This window comes from Narcine bancroftii, chromosome 8 (assembly GCF_036971445.1).
Source record: "Narcine bancroftii isolate sNarBan1 chromosome 8, sNarBan1.hap1, whole genome shotgun sequence".
Classification (NCBI taxonomy): Eukaryota; Metazoa; Chordata; class Chondrichthyes; order Torpediniformes; family Narcinidae; genus Narcine; species Narcine bancroftii.
In genome coordinates this window covers 74,113,674-74,138,167 of record NC_091476.1, presented here as the reverse complement: position 1 = coordinate 74,138,167, position 24,494 = coordinate 74,113,674, and the positions used below count along the sequence as shown (strand labels likewise).

Here is a 24,494-nt window from a genome sequence, read left to right as displayed (position 1 = left end):
AGAGAGAGAGACCGACAGACAGAGAGAGAGACCGACAGACAGAGAGAGAGACCGACAGACAGAGAGAGAGACCGACAGACAGAGAGAGAGACCGACAGACAAAGAGAGACCGACAGACAGAGAGACCGACAGACAGAGAGAGAGACCGACAGAGAGAGAGACCGACAGACAGAGAGAGAGACCGACAGACAGAGAGAGAGACCGACAGACAGAGAGAGAGACCGACAGACAGAGAGAGAGACCGACAGACAGAGAGAGAGACCGACAGACAGAGAGAGAGAGACCGACAGACAGAGAGAGAGACCGACAGACAGAGAGAGAGACCGACAGACAGAGAGAGAGACCGACAGACAGAGAGACCGACAGACAGAGAGAGAGACCGACAGACAGAGAGACCGACAGACAGAGAGAGAGAACGACAGACAGAGAGACCGACAGACAGAGAGAGAGAGGCAAACAGACTGAGCTGAGGGGAAAGAAGCTGGGGGTGTGTGGGGGTTTTAAACAGAAACCAGAACAGTCGATGTTAATGCCATCTGTTCGGAGGGTGCGCAGATGAGGAAGAGGAGGTGCTGTTCCTCCAATTTGTGGGTGGTCTCAGCCTGGCGGCGCATGAGGCCATGGACAGACATGTCAGAGAGGGGATGGGGTGGGGGAAATGAAATGGGCATCCACTGGAAGAAGTGAAACACTGCAGTTGCCACGACTGTAATGAAAACACAGAAATACTGGAGGGACTCAGCCGGTCTCACAGTGTTGATAGGAAGTAAAGATATATTAGCAAAGGTTAATTCAAATACTTGTGGGCTCTCCAGGGGTGGGGGGGAGGGGGGAAAAGAAAGAAAACAAAATCGAATGGTAAGAGTTCAATGTTCCTATCATTTTGTCACATAATAATTAAAAATGAAACATACGATGTACTTTAACAAGGCAAAGAGTCACCATTAGTATTGCCAAGGACCTCTTACAGTACCAGAGAAAGGGAGGCAAAAGAGAGTTCCTTCAGAGACAAGAGTGCCCATGGATCCGCCTCCAGAGATTCCCACAGCCACAGAGACTCCTGTTCGATTCATCGGAAACCTGACGAGTAGAGGGAGCTTTGCAAATAATTTCTGACGTTTCAAAATACACTTGTAAAATATGAATACAAGGCTTTCAATCTCTGTTCAGGTCATTCACAAATTTAAACACGGAGTTTTTAAACACAAATTTTAATTGATTTATGTGCAGTGGCAGGAGGGCCTATACTGTGGATCAAGCCTTTACAATCTCTACTTTTAAAAAAGTTTACTTGCTCATAACACCAGACAACAAAGATTTTGCTTCCTGAACACTTTCGGCTTTGGGGCCACTGATCACAAAAATCAAATTTTTCCACAAACCTCTTTTTAGATTGTGGTTTCCTGTCATATTTTAAGTCTGCTTCAAGCAGACAAAACCGTGAAGTGCAACATGTCATTGAAAATTCATTGTTGCCTTCATCTTTTCTAATATTAACCCTAGCTGTGACAGATGCAAATCTGATATTACTACATTTGGTCTTGTCCATCCTTAGAGATCTATTGGAAAGAAATTTTTAATATCTTTTCAACTGTACTTCAGATGCAGTTATGACCCAATCCAATAACAGCTCTTTTTGGGGTTATTGAACCAGCCACAGGGAGTTTTTCTGTATCTGTGCCACGGGTTGTGGCTTTCTCTATGTTGTTGGCCAGATGAGCCATCTTGGTCAAATGGACTCTAGTCCACCAACAGTGTTTCAATGATTTTCTCATATTATGTCCTGTTTTAAGTTTAGAAAAAATTTGATTCATCAGTGAAATTTGAAGATACTTGGTGAGCTTTTACATCACAACTCTCATTGTGACTCAGGGGCATTGGAATCCATCAATACTGACTGACTATTGTTAGACACTGACACGAGAGGCATCAGATGTTGAGTACAAATGAAAATCAGCAGCAAAACGTTGTTTAGGTCAGTTGAACGAATGCCATGTGTCAGCATCATGATGTGATTAAATGGTTGAATTTAGCATGTTTAATGCTTCTGCAACTGCATAGAGCAAATCTGAAATGAGGTTTGTGCTCAGCTTGAGGTTGTCGGTCATAATCCCCACTTTTTATTTTAAAAGAAGCAAATCCTATCAACAAAAAATTATTGTCCAAAGTTATCATTCAAGTTTGTTATCACCTGATTATACAAGTACAACCTGACAAAAGAAGTAAAACAGGAAAAGTCCACACAGTGGTTGAAGTAAAAACACAATGCTGGCCAAACTCAGCCAACCAATGTCCCGGATTCACTTTTTGATATAAAATTTCATCAAGGCAGCTTGACAGCCACCATCTATGAAAATTTGATGGTTCTGGAAATGCAATTAAGAGAGAATGGGAAAGAGATTTGAATATCTCTATATTTCAGATGAAAATCGGGATCCTACTCTCGACCTGATTAACAACACCTCATTTTGTGCACAACTTTGCCTACTGAAATTCAAAGCAGTACACCAGTCTAAGGTTAAATTAGCTTGTTTTCATTCTGACATGGAATCAATATTGGACAGATGTAGAATTCACGAGGCATCCCTGGTTCATATATGTCTCGGGAGGGTCCAAAATGGAAAGTTTTTTGGAGACTATTTTTCTACCCCCCCAGACGGTTTCAGAGATTCTTAGGATCAAGATAGACCCTTGCCCCTGTATTGCTCCATTTGGTTATTCTCAACAGAAAAACATTTCCTTGATCCGAACTCGGAGAAGAGTTGTAGCTTTTACCTCGTTGATAGCCAGACGAGCAATTTTGATGAAATGGAAAGTTTGTCTACCACCGACCACACATGCATTGGATGTCTTGTTGGAGCTTGGGGGAAAATCAGACAGACTATTAAAGAAACTATGATTGAATTCAACAAATTATGGGGTCCATTCATGGATTACGATCACAATTTGATGACATAGGCTGGAGCGTTTGCTCGACGTGCAGAGGCTGAAACTCAGTCCTTGGCTTATTTTTCCTTTCTTAGTCCATGCTTAGTGGGAGGGGTTTCTTTTTCTCTCCCTCCTCTTCTTTTCCATTTTTCATTCATTTTTTTTTTAAAAACATAGATGAGATTATTTAGGCATCTTATCAGAACAATTTGCTTATAATAGAATATGAACTGGTTTAATTCATTTTTTATTATTAATATGATCAATGTATACATTATTTTACATTCATACATTATTACAATGTACACATTAATTTTATTATGATCAATGTTTCTACACTGTATAATTACCTTACGATTCATATTCTGCATTGATTGATGACTATTTTCTGTTCTACATATGACCTATAAATATTACTCTCTCTCTCGTTAATACAAGTTTATTAAAAAGAAAAGAAAGTCAGCTGAGTTTATCCCAGACTCTGTTTTATCTACAACCCGACAAGAGTGATCTACAGTCCATAGTGCAGAATAGTGCAAAACACATAGACAAATATTTATTTTAATATATGCACTGTGTGCAATTAATAAATAGTGGAGAGTTCTTTCACCATTCTCACTGCCTGTGGGAAAAAGCTGTTCCTCAGCCTGGTGGCACTGGCTCTGATAGTCCTGCATCTCATCCTGGAGGGAAGCAGTTGGGAGACACTGCATGCAGGACGGAAGGATTTTTGTGCACCCTCTTTAAACAATGATCCTGGTAAATCACATCAATTTGGGGAGGGGGGTCAGGGAAGGGAGAAGTGATCCTCTCTGCCCGCTATGGTGGTCCTGTGGATTGACCCTTCCATCTGATACTCCACAGCACACGGTGCTGCAGCCAGCCAGAATGCTCTCAAAAGAGCTCCTGTAGAAAGCCACCTCAGTCTTCTCAAGGGGGTCAGGAGCTGTTGCACCTTCCTGACCCGCGAGGAGATGCTGTGAGTCTAAGACAGGTTATTTCTGAAGTGGACTCTCCACTACAGAGCTATTGATGTGTGGTGGAGGGCAGTCATATTTGGTTCTCCTGAAGGCCATGATCATCTCCATGTCTTTTCCGCACTTAGACTCAGGTTGTCAGCTTGCACCATTTCACGAGATTTTCCACCCTTCTTTCTCTGAATTTTGACTCATCGCTGTTGCTGATGAGACCAACAGCTGCCGTGGTGCCATCTGCAAATGATGACTGCTACAGCTGGATCTGGCGATGCAGTCGTGGGGATCAGTAGTGCGAGCAGGAGCGGGCTAAGCACACAACCCTGAGGTGCTTGTGCTCAGCGTGACGGTGCTCGGCGTTCTGCAGTGAGCAAGGTCGGCACCAGAATGCATGTTAGAGACCCGTGTGCTGAACAATATGGAGAATAAGGAAGTGGAAGTGTTAAATCTTCTTAAAACCATGTACCCCAGGCTGCTGTGGGAAGTGAGAAGAGAGAGCTGGGGCAGTAGCGATGATCTAGGAATCCTCTGGCTGTAGGGAAGGTGCTGGAGGATTGGAGAATGGCAAATGTCATCCCCTTGCTTTAAAAAGGTAATAGGGAGAATCCTGGGAATTATAGACAAGTGAGTCTTACATCAGTGGTGTGCAAACTATTGGAGAGGATTTGTTTTATTTAATTTTTTTATTTTTTTTCACATTATGAACCATATTAATCAAAATACACACAGACATTTCCCTCTTGAATATACACAGTGTCATTTTCTCCCCTTTTCCCCCCTCTCCCTCCCTCCCACCCCCCTCCAAATCCATTAAACGTTCAACATATACAATACAATAAACCCATTAAACAATGTCATCACACAATGAAAATAAACAAGAAAATTGTGTCATCTACTTTTACACACTGGGTCAGTTCATTTTGTCTTCTTCTCATTCTATCATTTTAGGGGATGGAAGTCTGCGGTAGGCCCTCTCTGTGTGTTCCACGTATGGTTCACAAATTTGTTCAAATAATGTGACTTTATTTTTTAAATTATGTTATTTTTTCCTATGGAATACATTTATTCATTTCCATGTACCATTGCTGTACTCTCAGGTGGAGAGGATTCTTAAGGATAGGATCTACATGCATTTGGAGACAGCCAGTCTACTCAGGGATCAGCAACATGCCTCACCAGCCTGAGTTTATTTGAGGAGGTAACAAAATAAATTAATGAGGGTCGGGTGGTAGATGTGGTCTACGTGGATTTTAGCAAGGCATTTGACAAGGTACCCCATCCAGAAAGTCATGAGGGACGGGATCAGCAGAACCTCGGCTGTGTGGTTAAAAAATTAACTTGTAGGAAGAAAGCAGAGAGTGTAATACTGGAAGGAGAGTATTCTGCCTGGAGGTTGGTGACTAGTGGAGGGGCCACAAGAATCTGTTCTGGGACCCCAGCTCTTTATGATTTTTTACAAATGACCTGGATTAAGAGGTGGAAGGATGGATCAGTAAGTTTGCAGATGACACAAAGGTTGGAGGAGATGAGAATGGAGCTGAAGGTTGTTGAAGGTTATAAGAAGATAAAGACAGGATGCAGAGTTGGGCAGAAAAGTGGCGGATGGAGTTCACACTGATCCGTTTTGAACTACCCTCCCCCACTCAAGTGATGCATTTGGGAAAGACAAACCAAAGGCTGAGTACATGGTTAATGGATGGCTAATTAAAGAGTGTGGATGAACAGAGAGACCTTGGGGTTCAAAACCATACATCCCTCAAGGTCACCGTACAGGTGGATAGGATAGTTAAGAAGGCCGATGGAATGTTGTGCTTCATTAATAGGGGATTGATAGGGTAAGACCACAGATTTGTATTTAATATTGTGTTTAATTCTGGTCACCTCATTACAGGAAGGAGGTGGACGCTGTGGAGAGGGGGCAGAGGAGATTTACCAGGATGTTGCATGGAATGGAAAATAAATCTTATGAGGCAAGGTTAACAGAGCTGGGACTTTTCTCTCTGGAGCAAAGAACGATGAGAAGAGACTTGATAGAGGTTGACAAGATTCTGAGAGGCATAGATAGGGTGGACAGCCTGTTTGTCTGTACAATGTGAAGGGAGGGAAGTTTTGGGGAGACATCAGGGATAACCTTTTTTTTAGGTGGGTGCCTGGAACGCCTTGCCAGGGGTGGTGGTGGAGGCTGAAACATCAGGGGCACTATTGAGACTCTCAAACAGGCATACGGATGAAAGAAAAATAGAGGGTAATGGGGTAGGGAAGTTTTGGCATTTAAAAAAAAAAAATGGAATATATGAGTCGGCACAGCATCAAGGACCATCAGACTTAACAACAAGCTGTGCTGCACAGACCACAGACAGCAGTCTTTCCATTAGGAAGTCCAGGATCCAGTTATAGCGAGGACCAGCTTCTCCACCAGCATCTGGAGCATGAAGGCACTGTATCCCGCCCAGAGTGTTAGATGGCACCATGCAGCAGAAATTAATACTGGAACAACTCTGCAGGTCATACAGTCTCGGGAGAGAGAAAATGAACCAACATTTCTAGTCAAAGGCTAGTCAGAAAGCTGGTTGCAACCAAAGGTCTCCATACTGAAACCGATCTCTCTCATTCTGCAGAGCTGTTCCAGCATCTTTTAAATTTAGACTGATAGCATGGTAACAGGCCCTTCTGCCCCAACAATCCCTGTGCCGCCCAAATAACTGCAGCCCCTGGAGAAAACCCACGCAGTCACGGGTAGAACGTACAAATTCCTTATACACAATGCTGGATTCAAACTTGGGTCGCTGGAGTTGGAGCAGGGTTGCTATGATAACCATACCACTGTTTCTATTTTAGATTTTTAGCAGCTCAACCCACTAATTGCATCATGAAGAAAGCACGCCAGCATCCTTAGGAGATCCCGGAAGTTCGGTATGTTATCGGAAACCCTGGCAAATTTCTACAGCTGTGTGATGGAAAACGACATCACAGACAGGTACTGGGACACCAACACACCAACCATAAAGCCTCGCAAAAAGCAGGTCGACGCAGCCCAGGACTTCACAGGCAAAATCTTCCCCACCGTCGAGAACATCTACAGGGAAAAACTGCCGCCAGGAGAGCAGCAGTGATCAAGGATCCACACCACCCGGCACACGCTCTGTTCTCACTGCTGCCATCAGGAAAGAGGTCTAAGACTCGCAGCATCAGGTTCAGGAACAGCTGCTACCCCTCCACCATCAGATTCCTCAACGACAAACCCAATCAGGGACTCATTTAAGGACTTTTGTACTTTATTGATTTTTTTTCTCTCTGCATCACGCTGTTTGTTCACATGAGTACGTTGAGTATAATGGGGTTTTTTTACACTACCGATAAGTGGTAATTCTGCCTCGACAGCAGGAAGAAGAATCTCAGGGTTGTAGGTGATGCATTATATGTACTCTGAAATCTGTGGAAACACACATCCAATGTGGAGGGATCAGACTTGAGCTTCCCTTATTCTTATGTACAGAACGAGTAATATTACACGAAATAGCCTTCATCCTGTCTGTCTGCCTCAATTGCAGAGACCAAAAATCAGACTGCTTTTGGCAGAACCAGTTTTCACCTGTATTTACGCAAGAGAAACGGATGTTCACGCTGCTCTCCCCAACCAGAGACGGATCTTGGTGGGCATACCCTCACCCGACGCCGGGGTTCAGCCAGTTCATCCACTCCATGCCCTTTTTGGGCCACAAATGCGCAGAGCTGGCAAAGTGGAACTGAAATCAGACAGGAATGAAAACAATTTGCTTCACAGCAAGGTACACCTAATCAGAGGCTGCTTGAGTCAGCTAGAGCCAATACACACACATGATTTGATAACGTGAACACAGCAGCTCACAAAATGCAGGTGCAAGTTTAACCCTTTGGAGTATGGCCATTTTTAACCCTTCATATCATATATATATTTTTTGTGTGTGTATATATATATATATAAATATATATATAAATGTGTGTGTGTGTGTGTGTGTGTGTGTGTGTGTGTGTGTGTGTGTGTGTGTGTGTGTGTGTGTGTGTGTGTGTGTGTGTGTGTGTGTGTGTGTGTGTGTGTGTGTGTGTGTGTGTGTGTGTGTGTGTGTGTGAGATGCATCTTGGCACCTCACAGTTCGGCGGGCAGCAACCTCCTTTGAAGAAGACCGCAGAGCCCACCTCACTGACAAAAGACAAAGGAGGAAAAACCCAAAGTTCCTCAACATGGTTATCCAACTGCATGAAAACCAACAAGGTCAGATACAGCAATGAGCTCTCTGAACCCTTCTCCATTAACAATGGCGTGAAGCAAGGCTGCGTTCTCGCACCAACCCTCTTTTCAATCTTCTTCAGCATGATGCTGAAACAAGCCATGAAAGACCTCAACAATGAAGACGCTGTTTACATCCGGTACCGCACGGATGGCAGTCTCTTCAATATGAGGCGCCTGCAAGCTCACACCAAGACACAAAAACAACTTGTCCATGAACTACTCTTTGCAGCCGATGCCGCTTTAGTTGCCCATTCAGAGCCAGCTCTTCAGTGTTTGACGTTCTGTTTTGCGGAAACTCCCAAAATGTTTGGCCTGGAAGTCAGCCTGAAGAAAACTGAGGTCCTCCATCAGCCAGCTCCTCACCATGACTACCAGCCCCCCAACATCTCCATCGGGCACACAAAACTCAAAACGGTCAACCATTTCATCGGATGTAAGGATCGACAACGAGATGGACAACAGACTCGCCAAGGCAAATAGTGCCTTTGGAAGACTACACAAAAGAGTCTGGAAAAACAACCAACTGAAAAACCTCACAAAGATTAGCGTATACAGAGCCGTTGTCATACCCACACTCCTGTTCGGCTCAGATTCATGGGTCCTTTACCGGCATCACCTACGGCTCCAAGAACGCTTCCACCAGCGATGTCTCCGCTCCATCCTCAACTTCATCTCCAACATCAAAGTACTCGAGATGGCAGAGGCTGACAGCATTGAATCCACGCTGCTGAAGATCAAACTGCGCTGGGTTGGTCACGTCTCCAGAATGGAGGACCATCGCCTTCCCAAGATTGTGTTATATGGCGAGCTCTCCACTGGCCACCGAGACAGAGGTGCACCAAAGAAGAGGTACAAGGACTGCCTAAAGAAAGCTCTTGGTGCCTGCCACATTGACCACTGCCAGTGGGCTGATATCGCCTCAAACCGTGCATCTTGGCACCTCACAGTTCGGCGGGCAGCATCCTCCTTTGAAGAAGACTGCAGAGCCCACCTCACTGTCAAAAGACAAAGGAGGAAAAACCCAACACCCAACCCCAACCAACCAATTTTCCCTTGCAACCGTGCCTGCCTGTCCCGCATTGGACTTGTCAGCCACAAACGAGCCTGCAGCTGACGTGGACTTTACCCCTCCATAAATCTTCGTCCGCGATAGATATTTCTCTATCTATATATATTTCTCTCTCTATATATATTTCTCTCTCTATATATATTTCTCTCTCTATATATATTTCTCTCTCTATATATATTTCTCTCTCTATATATATTTCTCTCTCTATATATATTTCTCTCTCTATATATATTTCTCTCTCTATATATATTTCTCTCTCTATATATATTTCTCTCTCTATATATATTTCTCTCTCTATATATATTTCTCTCTCTATATATATTTCTCTCTCTATATATATTTCTCTCTCTATATATATTTCTCTCTCTATATATATTTCTCTCTCTATATATATTTCTCTCTCTATATATATTTCTCTCTCTATATATATTTCTCTCTCTATATATATTTCTCTCTCTATATATATTTCTCTCTATATATATATTTCTCTCTATATATATATTTCTCTCTATATATATATTTCTCTCTATATATATATTTCTCTCTATATATATATTTCTCTCTATATATATATTTCTCTCTATATATATATTTCTCTCTATATATATATTTCTCTCTATATATATATTTCTCTCTATATATATATTTCTCTCTATATATATATTTCTATATATATATATTTCTATATATATATATATTTCTATATATATATATTTCTATATATATATATATTTCTATATATATATATATTTCTATATATATATATATTTCTATATATATATATATTTCTATATATATATATATTTCTATATATATATATTTCTATATATATATATATTTCTATATATATATATATTTCTATATATATATATATATTTCTATATATATATATATTTCTATATATATATATATATTTCTATATATATATATATTTCTATATATATATATATTTCTATATATATATATATTTCTATTTATATATATTTCTATTTATATATATTTCTATTTATATATATTTCTATTTATATATATATTTACACACACACACATACACACATATACACACACACACACACGTACACATATACATATACTCATATACATATACTCATATACATATACTCATATACATATACTCATATACATATACTCATATACATATACTCATATACATATACTCATATACATATACTCATATACATATACTCATATACATATACTCATATACATATACTCATATACATATACTCATATACATATACTCATATACATATACTCATATACATATACTCATATACATATACTCATATACATATACTCATATACATATACTCATATACATATACTCATATACATATACTCATATACATATACTCATATACATATACTCATATACATATACTCATATACATATACTCATATACATATACTCATATACATATACTCATATACATATACTCATATACATATACTCATATACATATACTCATATACATATACTCATATACATATACTCATATACATATACTCATATACATATACTCATATACATATACTCATATACATATACTCATATACATATACTCATATACATATACTCATATACATATACTCATATACATATACTCATATACATATACTCATATACATATACTCATATACATATACTCATATACATATACTCATATACATATACTCATATACATATACTCATATACATATACTCATATACATATACTCATATACATATACTCATATACATATACTCATATACATATACTCATATACATATACTCATATACATATACTCATATACATATACTCATATACATATACTCATATACATATACTCATATACATATACTCATATACATATACTCATATACATATACTCATATACATATACTCATATACATATACTCATATACATATACTCATATACATATACTCATATACATATACTCATATACATATACTCATATACATATACTCATATACATATACTCATATACATATACTCATATACTCATATACTCATATACATATACATATACATATACACATACATATACTCATATACATATACACATACATATACTCCAGACTGGGTCTGTGGGTAAAATACAGTACAAACACCAGTAGAAACCAGCTGGCGGTTGGATATAAAACCAGGACATGGAGTATATGGGCTTGTTGACAGTCCCTGCAAAGTAGAAAGAGGGTTAAACAAGTCTCTAATTCTGTGATGATGCCAAGATGGATCCCTGAAGGATAGTTTGGAGCAGACAACTTCTGATGCTAATGCAGCCATGCTCTTGGAATATAACCATACAAGAACTTCAATTTAGACATACAACAAGGTAACAGGCCCTTCTGGCCCACATGCCTGTGCTACCCAATTGACCTACAACCCCGGTACATTTCAAATGGTGGGAAGAAACCGGAGTCCACATCGCTGGCGCTATAAAGGCGTTGCACTAAGCCAACCGTGATAGCCAAATCAAATCTAGTTCATTAAATAGTAGTCTCAGAGGGATTATACAATCAATTCATTCAGCAATTTCACTGCCCGTGGGAAGAATCTGTTCCTCAGCCTGGTGGTGCTGCCTCGGATACTCCTTTATCTCTTCCCCAACACTTCCAGTTACAGGCAACTGTAAAGGCACCAGACCCATGTTAAAGTGGGCCTGCAAATAGTTGACAAACATAAATACAGCTGTAAGTTCCTTTATTGTTGCTTTGTAAAGCAGGAGAACTCTTACAGCAAGAGGTACTGCCACCTGCAGCTAATCTCACAAGCAAATCGGTCACGTGACTCAAATTTGTTGTCATCTGATGGCACAAGTACAACCCGACAAAACAGCGTTCTCTAGTCCTTGGTGCAAAACACACACAACCAGACGTAACACACATACAGACAAACAATACACATGTAGGACAAGTATTCATATATACAATAAATAAAAACAATAATTGTTTCACAAATATAAGAATCTCGGATGGTGAGTGGGAGCAGTTCCTTTGGTCGTTCAGCTGGCTCTGATACTCCTGTATCTCTTCTCCAACAGGAACAGCTGAAAGATACACACACACACAGTACTTTTGTGAGCCATCTTCAGACAACAATTCTGGTAGATCATGTTGATGGGGGAAGGGAGACTTTAGTGATCCTCTCTGCAATTCTTATGGTCCTGTGGATTGACCTCCGATCCATTTCTCTGCAACTACCATACCACACTGTGATGCAGCCGGCCAGGATTCTCTCAATTGAGCTCCTTGTAGAAGTTTGACATAATGGCAGCCTGTAGCCTTCTTGACAATTGAGGAGATGTTCAGTGCTCACAATAGGGCACTAGTTAAGTGAACTCCAAGAAACTTGCTGCTCTCCACTAGAGTGGTTGATGTGTAGTGGAGGGTGGTCGTCCCTGGTCCTCCTGAAGTCCACGATCATCTCCTTTGTCTTGTCCACATTGTGGCTTAGGTTGTTCCTCTCGCACCACATCGTGAGATATTCCACCCCGTCTCTGTAGTGTGACTCGTCGTCGTTGCTTATGAGGACAACTACTCCCAACTGTAAACCTGATGACCCTGTAGGAGCTGGGTCTGGCGATACAGTCGTGGGTCAGTAGCACAAGTTGCATAATTATGCAGACCAATTTCTAGCTTTCCAAAACATTTGAACAGCTTTTTCCCCAGTTTCTTAGGATTCATTATACCAGGTCTTGTCCTTTAATAGCCTTTTAATGTCTTTGCCAAATACAGAGTGGTTGCTCTTCACATCCACTTCAGCTTTGCTAAATTGTCAACACATACTGTAGAATGTTTTCTGTTTCTCCTGTTACTGATTTAAAACTTGCAATCTCACCTGCACCTCCACTTTCTAAAGCGGTCGGGGAGATTTGGTATGTCAAACTTCCATACTGTAGAATGCATTCTGACTGATTGCATCGCAGCCTACTTTGCAGGGCTTTACGCTCCGTATCCCCGTACCAGACCGTGAAACAGCCAGTCAGCATGCTTTCCACCGCACATCTGTAGAAATTTGCCAGGGTTTCCAGTGTCGTACCAAACCTCTGCAAACTCCTGAGGCAGTAGAGGCGCTGACGTGATTTCTTCACGACGCCGTTAGTGTGTCGGGTCCAAGAAAGATCCTCCGAGATAGTGACTGGAAAACCATAGCAAGCATTTCTTGCATTACACTTGAACCTCATTCATTCAAATTTGCGGTGGGCAATTATTTAACAATTGCTTTAGTTTGCAGAGATGAGCCAGGAGATGTCTGGCTGATGCAGCTGTTTGGATACTTGACCAATTTACGGGCAACTCTTAACCAACCAAGCACAAAGGCGGAGACTGGCCTGCTCCCTCCTCAGAGCCCTCACCCTTCATTTACAGCCCAACTACGTTTTTTTTTCTTTGCCCGTCACACTTCCACAGAGGGAGATTCCAAACTTGGCTGGCTCTTTCAACGAAATTAACCGAGTGAAGACAGGGCATCGTTTCGTAGACTTGACTTCACATTGTGGAGAGTAGACACCAGTCTCCACTACTTCCACAAGCACGCACATTTATGGAGAGACAAACAAGCTATTACAGAAAATGGAATAACCCCGTTGAAAACTACATCAAGACCTTTATTACAATTTTTGCACAATAAAATCTCAGTTTTGTCTAATTTGCAGAAGAATGTGTCAATAACCACTGTTAGCGTCCTTGACTATTATTAAGGCTACAACTTAGCTTCTAAATTACATACCTCGCTGAACAGGAGCTGATTTTAAACAGACTATTTGTGACCACGTCATTCCTCTCTTCATGAAATTTCTTCCACACTTTGAACCTCCAGCAGATCCTGAATTCCAGTGCTGTCTGTGTGGAGCTTGCATGCTCTCCCTCCCTGCAACAGTGTGGGTTTCACCTGGGCGTTCCAGTTTTAATTTTTAAATTTAGAACGCCATATAATGGGCCCTTCCGACAATCCCCCACCCCGGTACATTTTAGAAGGGTGGGAGGAAACCCATGTAGGTCACGGGGAGAACATACAAACTCCTTACGGACAGCATGTGGATTCAAACCTGGGTCGCTGGCTCTGTCATAGCGTTGCACCTATCACGCCGGCCCCCTCTTGTCCCAAAGGTCGGTTAGCACAAGTGGAATCTTGGTGGGGGGGGGGGTGAGGGAGAGTTATGAGGAGAATAAATGGGATTAGTAGAAGTGGCTGGGCATTTCCTCAGTGTCTGAGGGCCCTGTTTCTGTGTGGAACAATTGCAGTTCTGCAGCCACTAGAGTGAACGATAAATCACAAACACAAGTGGGTTTCACCGTATGAAGTGGCTGGAGAGCAAATTCAGGAAAAGAACATTATAGCAGTTCCGTCGAAGTGGGAAGCTCCCTCAATAACCGTAAACCGGCTCCGTAACCAACATGTCCCAATCTCGGGTTTAAAATCAACTGACCCCAGTCACCAATGTTGTTTGCAGAGAGAAAGTAAAAGTTTAAAACTTCTGTTAGCTTTTGTGGACTGAAGCATTCCCTCAACTCACTCCCCAAATCTCAGCACTAGATATATATTTTTATAAAATATAAAGGGGTTGCAACGCCAATGTACAGGCCCACCTGTTCTTAGATCTGGAATCTACAACCAATACAAATCTAAAAAGCCTCTGTTTTTAAATATTTCACCTCCATACCCAAAAGTGCAATATTAACAGCAGGGTGTCATGCAACCAGCATGCATTTGAACACAAGAAGGAGGATTAGACCATTTAGCCCATCAAACCTGTACTGCCATTCAATGCAATCATGGCTGATCTGATGAGAGGCTCATCTCCACTGACCTCCCTTTTCCCCACATCCCTTAATTCCCCGACTATTAAAAATATACCTAGCCTTTTAAATTAAATCATAAATTTGTTGGGGGGGGGGGGGTGGTGTTGGTTTCCCAGTTTTTCTTGCACCAGTCTGCTGCTTCCCCATGGAGTCTGAAACCTCTTGAGGCCACAGCCAAACAAGGGCACCGCCATCTTGGGCCCTGCTCACCGAATGGTGCATCACAGGGAGCTGCTTCCCATCCAATGCCACTCAAATCCCCTCCCCCCAACAGACAGACAGACAGGATGCAGTCAGGACCAGGTCTTAAAGCTAATCTCTTGACGCTCTGCCTGCCAACAAGGCCCTGCTCCAGACCTACACATCTCTGAAGCTATCTCATGCATCTCTAACTCTCTCTCCCTCTGGCTGTTGCTATGGCATTGACTCACCCCACCCCCATGGCATCACTCAGTTCCCCAAGGCCACTCCGTGAATCCACATTAACAATAGCCGTTTTCAGGTGGCCAGAATACCCAAATGTAAAGCCGCCTAAAATACCCGAATGTGGCTGTTGGGAGGCCACCTGAAAGCAGAGAACTCTGACCCGAGGAGCACTTACCCAACCCTCCTCGGGTAGGTGTATTCTCCACTTCTGAGCGCTCCCCCTAGGCACCTAAAAGTGGGCGGGACTACAGCCACAGTCGACAGAAGCTGGCATTTGCTCCGCGGCACCTCTCCCCCGCTGCGGACCTTTCAGGTGCCAGAACAGCGCTGGCCCCTGAATGGTGCTTCGCACATACCCGCAGCCGGCTCCAGAGCCGCATCCTCCCAACTATTCCACCTGAAAGCGGCTTGTTTCCCTTTACCAACATTAATTATAATTTAATTTAGACATTCAACACGGTAACAGGCCCTTCCAGCCCACAAGCCGTGCTGCCCAATTTACACCCAATTAACCGACAACCCCCGGTACGTTTCAATGGTGGGAGAAAACTGGAGCCTCCCGGAAGTAACCCACACAGACACAGGGAGAACGTACAAACTCCTAACAGACAGCATTGGATTCGAACCTGGGTCACTGGCGCTTTAACAGCACCGCACCAATTGCTATGCTAACCGTTCTACCCCAAGGAGACAACCCTACAGGACAGTGACTGCGGCAGCGGACCAGCGAGGGGCTCAGCGGCTTATGGATCCAGACTGGTTGTGGACAGTTGGCGATTTGCAGTCAGGGGACCCACAGAGGCTGCAGACTCAGCAGGAACCAGATTTCAGATTTACTGACAGAGTACATACATGACATCACATATAACCCTGAGATTCTGCAGGAGAGGCAGAATTACCACTTATTGGCAGTGCAAAAAAAAACTGACTCAATTTACACATATAAATAAACAAGAAATTAAAGAAACTGTGCAATATGGAGAGAATCCTTGATGATTGCTGCTGCTCTCTGATGGTACCATTCCTTGTATATGTTCTCGATGGCGGGGAGGGTTTTGCCTGTTATTAGCTGGGCTGTGTCAACTACCTTTTGCAGGGCTTTCCGCTCAGGGGTATTGGTGCCCCCCCCCCCACCAGACTGCGATGTAGCCGGTCAGCACATTTTCCACCACACCTCTGTAGAAACCAGGTACCGGAATCAGGATTCAACAGGGTGCTGAGGGCAAGAAGGGCTCCCAAAGATTATCAAACGCCGAAAGCTTTCTGATTGTATCAGAGGTGGAAATTCAGTATTGTTAGGGTGCTTAACTCTTACGCACACGCCAACCGAACACCAATATGCGAACCCACTGCGCTCGCACCATCTGAAGGCTCGTGCATGCGCACAGGAATCAAGAGGGCCGCGCCCAGCCCAGGGACGCCAACTAACAAGGTAAGTACGCAAGTCCAACGTGCGTCCATCCCGAGATATGACCAACCTTTCGTTCCGAATTACTGTCGTAAATTGGGGAGTACATTTTTAAATTATTGCTACGTGACAAGAAAATAAACCTTTGAATGAGGGCAGAACTGAGCCCGGGTGAGCGGAGTTAGGAGTCAGCAGCTTTTCTCACTGCACCTCCTGGGAATTGGACCCAAGTCAATTGTTTAGAAGATTGCTCTGCTCTCCGCTTTACCTCCATTTGGCACTAATGAATAAATGTACAAGAAGTGCTTCCAAGTTTCAAGTTACACTGCATAAATGATATACTGCTGTCAAATTAGCTCTGAGATGCTCAGATAATTGGCACAGGACCAGATTATCTGATTCAGTAATGTTCATTGAGAAATACTGGCTACAGGAAGCCTGGCAGAACATCATCGACAGTCTCCAAATAACAGACATGGGACCTTCAATGCCAGTTGTTCTCAACCTTGTTCTTTCCACTCACATCCCACTAGAAGTAATCCCTGTGGCAGTGATGTGGACAGAGCAAAACAATCTTCCAGTCTCCAATGGCATCGCTGGATTAGCAGCCCGCAAGCCTGGCTGTTTATCTACAAAGTGCCCCAATGCAACTCCACCCTTGGGGCGAGGCTCCACCTCCCTCCAGAGCAGGACAAGTTTGACTCCCAAACCTGGCCGCGTTAGGAACAATGGTGTTTAACCTGGACTATCCACTTTGCGGCATCTCATAGTTACTCCTCTGCTACCCAAGATCTAAAGTCAAGTCGCGTTGATTTGTCGTTCATACCATAACCATTGCAGTGTTCAGTGAAAAGGAAGTTGCATTTCTCCAGACCGTGGAGCTGGTTATTTACATGGCTAAATTACATCAGAAACTTTAAAAAAAAATAAATAACATTTTACTTATGAGTCCTCAGAGTTCAGAAACCTTATGGCTTGGGGGAAAAAATCTGTTTCGTAATCTGTACCTCTTCCTGGATGGCAGGAGGGAGATTGCGGGTGGGGCGTATGGAGTCCTTCACGATGTTTATGGCTTTCCACAAACAATGGCTGTTATAAATGTCCATCATGGCAAGGAGAGAGAGACCCCATTGACCCACTCAGCATTCCTTAACAGGTACTTGCATTCTGGGATGGTGCAATTCCCGAACTAGGCAGTGATGTGCTTACAAAGGATGCTCTTAATGCGACCCCAGTAGAATATAGTGAGGATGGAGGGTGGAAGCTGGACTTTCCTCAACCCCCTCAAGAAGTAAAGATGTTGTTGGGCCTTCTTGGCAATGGATCTGGTGTTGGGGGACCAGGAGAGATTCTCCACCAGGTGCACGCCAAGGAACTTGGTGCTATCAACGACCTCGATGGTGGAGCCATCGATGGCCAACAGAGAGTGATCCCCCTGGGCTCCCCTGAAGTCCATCACATTAAAGAAGAGAAACGAGATGGATACCCTTGTCAAAATGTCCTGAGCTACCTGGTCATCACTTCTTACGATAAAACAGAACTTAAAAGTTAGAATCAGAATTTATTGTTACGAACAAAATCTGTTGTTTTGCGGCAACATCACAGTGCAAACATTTATATAAACCACCTCACAAAATAAATAAAAATAATGTAAGAGAAAGACAGTGAGGCAGTGTCTTTGGTTCACTGATCATTCAGGATCTGATGGCGGAGGGAAAGAAGTTGTCCTTGTGTTGCTGGGTGCTCGTCTTCAGGCTCCTGGACCTTTATCCCGATGGTAGCAAATGTTGCCTGGGTGATGGGGGTCTTTGAGGATAGAGGCTGCTTTCTTAAATCACCACCTCTTGTAGATGTCCTTGATGAAGTGAAGTCTGGTACCCGTGATGGCAGAGGCCGAGTTAACAACCTTCTGGAGTTCTTCTTGTCCTGAGCGTTGACACCTCCACACTAGAGAATGATACAACCAGTCAGAATGCTCTCCACATTACACCTGTAGAAGTTTATGAGAGTTTTCGGTGACGAACAGAATCTCCTCAAACTCCTCACCAAGTCTAGCCGCTGATTAGCCTTTGTCGTGATTGCATTGACATAGAGGCTCCAGGACAGATCCTCGGAGATGTTGACACCCAGGATTTTGAAGTTCTTGAACCTCTACACTGCTGACCACTCGATGAGGACTGGATCATGTTCTCCTGACTTCCCGCTGAAGTCCACAATCAGCTCCTTGGTTTGGCTAATGTGGAGTGCAAAGTCGAGATAAATCAGAGGAGGAAAAAAGGTAGAAACCATTCTGACCTTCATTCCTCAGCAATTTACTAGCAATGCAGCACTGCCCACCTTTTAAAAGTAGGGCAAACCAAACTCGTGACAGTTGCACAGAAATTCAGATCCAGAAGAACGACAGTAGATGTCCCAGTTTCTAAAATTCAACCTACTTATAAACAGGGCAGCTCTCTATTGCAATTAACAACCAAAACATTTGATAGGATTTTCATTTCCCCAAACAATTTCCTTTGTCAGGAAGTTGCAAGATACTAGAAAATCAAGAAAGTCTTCAGACACTGTGGTTGAAGTAAAGACACAATGCTGGAGAAACTGAGCAGGTCAGTGTCCTTTATACAGCAAATATTAAGATATTGGTGCGGACTAGAAGGGCTGATATGCCCTGTTTCCATACTGTAATTATTATATGGTTATATATCACCAACGTTTCGGGCTTGAGCCCTTCATCAAGGTATGGAAAAATGTTGACAGGTGTCTGCACAAAATGATGGCGGGGAGGGGCACAGTCCCAAAGGCAGGGGGTAATGGGTGGATAAGGGAGGGAGGGGAGAAGCAGCAGGCAGTGGGAGGGGGTGATGGCTTTGTGAATGGAGAGGAATGGATATAGGAGTTGGGGAGTGATGGTAAAGTTGTACAAGACATTGGTGAGGCCAGATTTGGAGAATTGTGTGCAGTTTTGGTCACCGAACTACAGGAAAGATATCAATAAGATACAAAGAGGGCAGAGAAGATTTACTAGAATGTTGTTCGGACATTCTAGTTGAACAGGCTAGGACTTCATTCCCTGGACCGTAGAAGAATGAGGGGAGATTTAATTGTGGTATACGAAATTATGATGGGTATAGACAGAATAAATGCAAGCAGCCATTAGTAAGAATTTGAGCGGGGCAGGCTAAAAGTTAACTATATTCAGGAAGGACATCAATATGATTGAAGGAGTGCCAAGCAGATTTACTCGGTTGTTGCCAGGATGTGCATGGGTAGGATATTAAAAACACAATGATGGAGAAACTCAGCAGATCAAACAGTGTCCTTTACATAGCAAAGATAAAGATACCGAACCAACGTTGAGTGACAGACCTATCCCAATCCTCCATACCTTGGTGAAGGGCTCAAGCCCAAAACATCTGTTCGATAGTATCTTTATCTTTGCTATAGAAAGGACACTGTTTGACCTGCTGACTTTCTCCAGTGTAGTATTTTAGCTGCAAGATATTATGTTTTCTTCTTATGAATTGGGAGATAATTTGGCCCACCCTTTCTTGTTCAGCTCTCAGTAGATTTCCACAACCAATGCTGTATCAAAGTATAAAAAGTATGGAAACATTGCATAAAATGTACACACCAAGGCTTTTGCAAAGAGCAAAGGTGAATGTCTAAATTTAAAGGCAAATTAAAAGCGGCCTGGATCATTCAGCATCAAGGGAATGGAGAACTTCTCATCTCTTCTGGCAGTAGAGGCAACGGCATCACCCACAAGGGAAGACAGGGCTTTAGTTTATAAAGAAGCTCCCTCGAAACTGTTCCGCTCTCCCTCAGCACAGCCCCTCTTATTGGTGGGGAGCATAAGAAGTAGGGCCAGGAGTAACCTGCTCTGCCATTCAATGAGATCATGGCTGATTGGAGGACAGGCTCATCTCCACCTACCTGCCTTTTCCCCATATCCCTCAATTCCCTAACTATGCAAAAATCTATCCAACCTTGTCTTAAATACTTTTACTGAGGTCGCCCCCACTGTTTCAATGGGCAGTGAATTCCACAGATTCCCCACCCTCTGGGAAAAGCAGTTCCTCATCTTCATCCTAAATTTACTCCCCTGGATCTTGAGGCTATGTTTCCTAGATACTGACAACTATCTTATCTCCATTTTTCATAATTTTATATGTTTCTATAAGATCCCCTCTCATTTTTCTAAATTCTAGGGTGTACAGCCCCAGACGACTCAATCTCTTCTCATAGGCCAACTCTCTCATCTCTGGAATCAACCTGGTGCACCTTCACTGCACCCCCTCCAAAGCCAGTCCATCCTTCCTCGAGTAAGGAGGCCAGATCTGCACGCAGTTCTCTAGATGCGGCCTCACCAGGAGGACCTTGTCCAGTTACATAACCTCTCTGCTCCTAAATTCAACCTCTCCAGCAATGAAGAACAACATTCCATCTGCCTTCTTGTTACCCTGCTGCACCTGCAAACCATCCTTTCGCGATTCATGCACAAGCCCTCGCAGATTCCTTTGCATGGCCGCATGCTGCAATCCTTGTCATACAATGTTTTGATCTTCCATTTTTCTTCCAAAATGGATAACCTCACATTGTACCTCATCTGCCAGACCCTTGCCCACTCACATAACCTATCTATAGCTCTCTGCAGACTCTCCATATCCTCTGCATAATTTGCATTTCCATTCAATTGAGTGTAATCTGCAGACAAGCCCAGTAATTAACTGCCAATCTACCAGTTAATGTGCCAGTGTGAACGATAGGGATTGATCACCGCAGGGGGGGGCGTAATCCCAGGACCAATTAGTGGAAGATAGGTGGCCCTCTCCCCTGGGATGCCTGGTGGTGAGTGTGAAAGGGCGCAAAGTCCATTGTGAATGGCAAAAACGGCTTCTTTGACCGGATCTTTGAATAGCCAATTTACTGGTTAGCCAGTGTGAAAAGGGCATTTGACACACACCAATGGCCTAGAAGAACAAGGAGCTCAAATCTCTCAAGGTTTCCATTCTTATGTCAGGAGACACCCATTAGATAATTAAAAACATAGAAATGCTGGAGGAACACAGCAACGAGGGAGGGGTGGGGGAGAGAGAGAGAAAAACCAAGAGGCACAGACAGACTGAAGTCTTTGCAGAAAAAAAACATGAATTAATCATTGTGTGAATCATTAAAAGAATCAAACTTACTTCAGACCCAAAACAACTCGGAGGGGGTAGAATCCAAATGAAAAAAGAGGTTAAAAATGCTGCTATTAAAACAGCTTCACTGTAAATGAAATTAAAGAGCAGATTACAATCTACTCCCAGCCCTTGACTACGTGACCCATTTCCTAACAGGACGACTCCATCGAGGACATGTGCGGCATCATGGGGCACTAGACTCAACCTCCATCGAGGACACAAGGCAGTGTCTTTGAAAGGAAAATAAAAGCAGCTCTATATCCTCAAGGACCCCCCGAGGCCTCGCCCTCTTCCACTGCCAGGAAGGAGGTCCAGGAGGCCCCAGAGTCGAGTGTTCCGCGGCTCCAAGGACAGCTTCTTCCCCTCTGTCCTCGGATCTCCCCACCCCCCCCCAAAACGGACAACGGCCCGACCTTTCTCCTGCACCGTTCTTGGTATTGTGGGCACCCGTCCTCGTAAGGTGGCTTATCGAACCTTGGCGCCGCTGCGATAAACAACCTGTCCACGACAGTAAATTCTGATTCTGGGGTAGAAATTAAGACTGAATTGTCAGGGGTCTTTGCAGAACAATAATGTTAATCACTGAAAGAAGACAAACTGACCTTAGAGAGATAAACACCAGGGATAGGTGGAGGGGGAACTTAGGCTGAAGGATTCAAATAAATAATAGGTTAAAAATGCTTCAAATAAAGCAGCTTCCCTGTAAATGAAATTAAAGGGCAGATTAGCATCAACCCCAGCATCAGCTGACCCATCTCCTCACAGGTCTCCTGACTTATCAATGGGGGCACAAGCACGTTATTTTTCTCTTGATTTTGGCAGGGTCCTGTGTATAAAGACGTTACCTTGGCTTCTTCTCCCGCGAACAGGTGAGTGTGCTCCTCCATCGTCTTCCCAGCCGCTGCTCTCCGCTCCTGTCCGGCCTGGGAGGACCGCCCCGCTCTCTGGGAGGTCCAGGGTCCGGCCACCGTGCCCTCTTGTCAACGCGCGCTCCTCGACGGCGAACTGCCCCGCCTCCCCTCTCCACCTGGCTGCTCCGATTGGTCCCGGCCGCCGCCTCCTTCCACCCCCCCACCCCCGGTCCTTCCGCTTCTCCCATTGGCCCGGTGCGCCCGTCGATCAGATGCGGAGCCGCCCCGAATTGAAAGGTTTGCGCCGCCAATCCTCGTTTTTTTATAAAAACTTTTCTACGCACCAGGCTTAACGTGGTTAAAGGCGTAAAAAAGAAACTTTTTCGTTTATGATTCAAGGGGCTAGTTTTCTCCTTTCATGAGGAAAGATTTTTTTAATCTATGGAAATTTTTTTAATAAATGGTTTGACTGGAGCCTGAAAATGGCGGTTTTACTTCGGTTTCCGACGGAGATCGTCGGACAAAGTTGATGAGAACTTTACTGAGCTATCGAACAGCCGCACGGGAGACATTAGGTGTGGGCGGGAACTTGAAGCAGGGCTTCGCGGAGGTTCGGCCCTCTGAGGTGACGTCGCCGGGGAGTGTGTGTAAGGGGTCGAAGCGTGGCGTGAGTCGAACGCGAGGTGGTGGGGTGACGACACGGTGTATGCGAGGTCATTATGTGACATCATGGTGTACATGTGAGGTTATTGTGCGACATAACCACGTATATGTGAGGTCAGTGTGTGACATAGTGTATGTTTAGGTCAGTGTGACATTTGTGTACGTGTGAAGTCATTGTGTGACATCACGGTGTATATGTAAGGTCATTGTGCGACATCACCGTGTGTATGTGAGGTCAGTGTGCGACATCACCGTGTGTATGTGAGGTCAGTGTGCGACATCACCGTGTGTATGTGAGGTCAGTATGTGACATAATGGTGAATGTGTATGTCAGTGAGTGACATCACTGTGTATAGGTGAAGTTAGTGTGTGACTTAACTGTGTATAGGTGAGGTCAGTATGCGACATCACGGTATATATGTGAGGTCAGTGTGCGACATCACGGTGTATATGTGAGGTCGTGTGATGTGTATGTAGGTCAGTGTGACATGATGTATGTGTAGGTCAGTGTGTGACATCATGGTATATGTGTGAGATCAGTGTGTGACATCACGGTGTATGTGTAGGTCAATGTAACATGATGTATGTGAGGGCAGTGTGTGACATGGTTTATATGTGAGGTCATTGTGTGACATCACGGCGTATGAGTAGGTCAGTGTGTTGTCAGGGTGATGCTGATGGACATGTTTATGGAGTGACATCACAATATATATGGAAAAATTTCCCAGGCAATTGCCTTTGACCTCAAGGCCGTCAGGCAGTGGTCAGCATGGAACATCCTGCAGTCCACTGAGAGATGAGGACTCAATGAACTGGTGGGGCAGTTCCCTGAGCAGACGATCCATCTGGAGGAATGCCTCATCGCCAGGGCTCATGATCACGCACTGGGACTTGGC

The 24,494-nt window shown here is 43.5% G+C and overlaps 1 protein-coding gene and 1 long non-coding RNA gene across 3 annotated transcripts in view; both read right to left on the bottom strand.

Annotated features, from left to right (window-relative positions):
- LOC138740880 (sorting nexin-32-like) overlaps window positions 1–23,071 on the bottom strand; it is a 90,660-nt gene extending 67,589 nt beyond the window's left edge. Inside the window, exons 1-2 of one of the 2 annotated variants that reach the window (XM_069894148.1) lie at window positions 22,930–23,035; window positions 974–1,080 (exon numbers count right to left, since the gene is read on the bottom strand). Coding sequence is in view for 1 of the 2 variants with exons in the window: in XM_069894147.1 (XP_069750248.1) it covers window positions 22,930–22,971 (42 nt within the window). In the remaining variant the exon portion in view is untranslated. Of the gene's footprint in view, window positions 1–973; window positions 1,081–22,929 lie in introns of both variants that reach the window. The other variant, XM_069894147.1, reaches the window with a different exon arrangement.
- LOC138740887 (uncharacterized) overlaps window positions 1–24,494 on the bottom strand; it is a 257,137-nt gene that overhangs the window by 133,717 nt on the left and 98,926 nt on the right. The window lies entirely within an intron of this gene.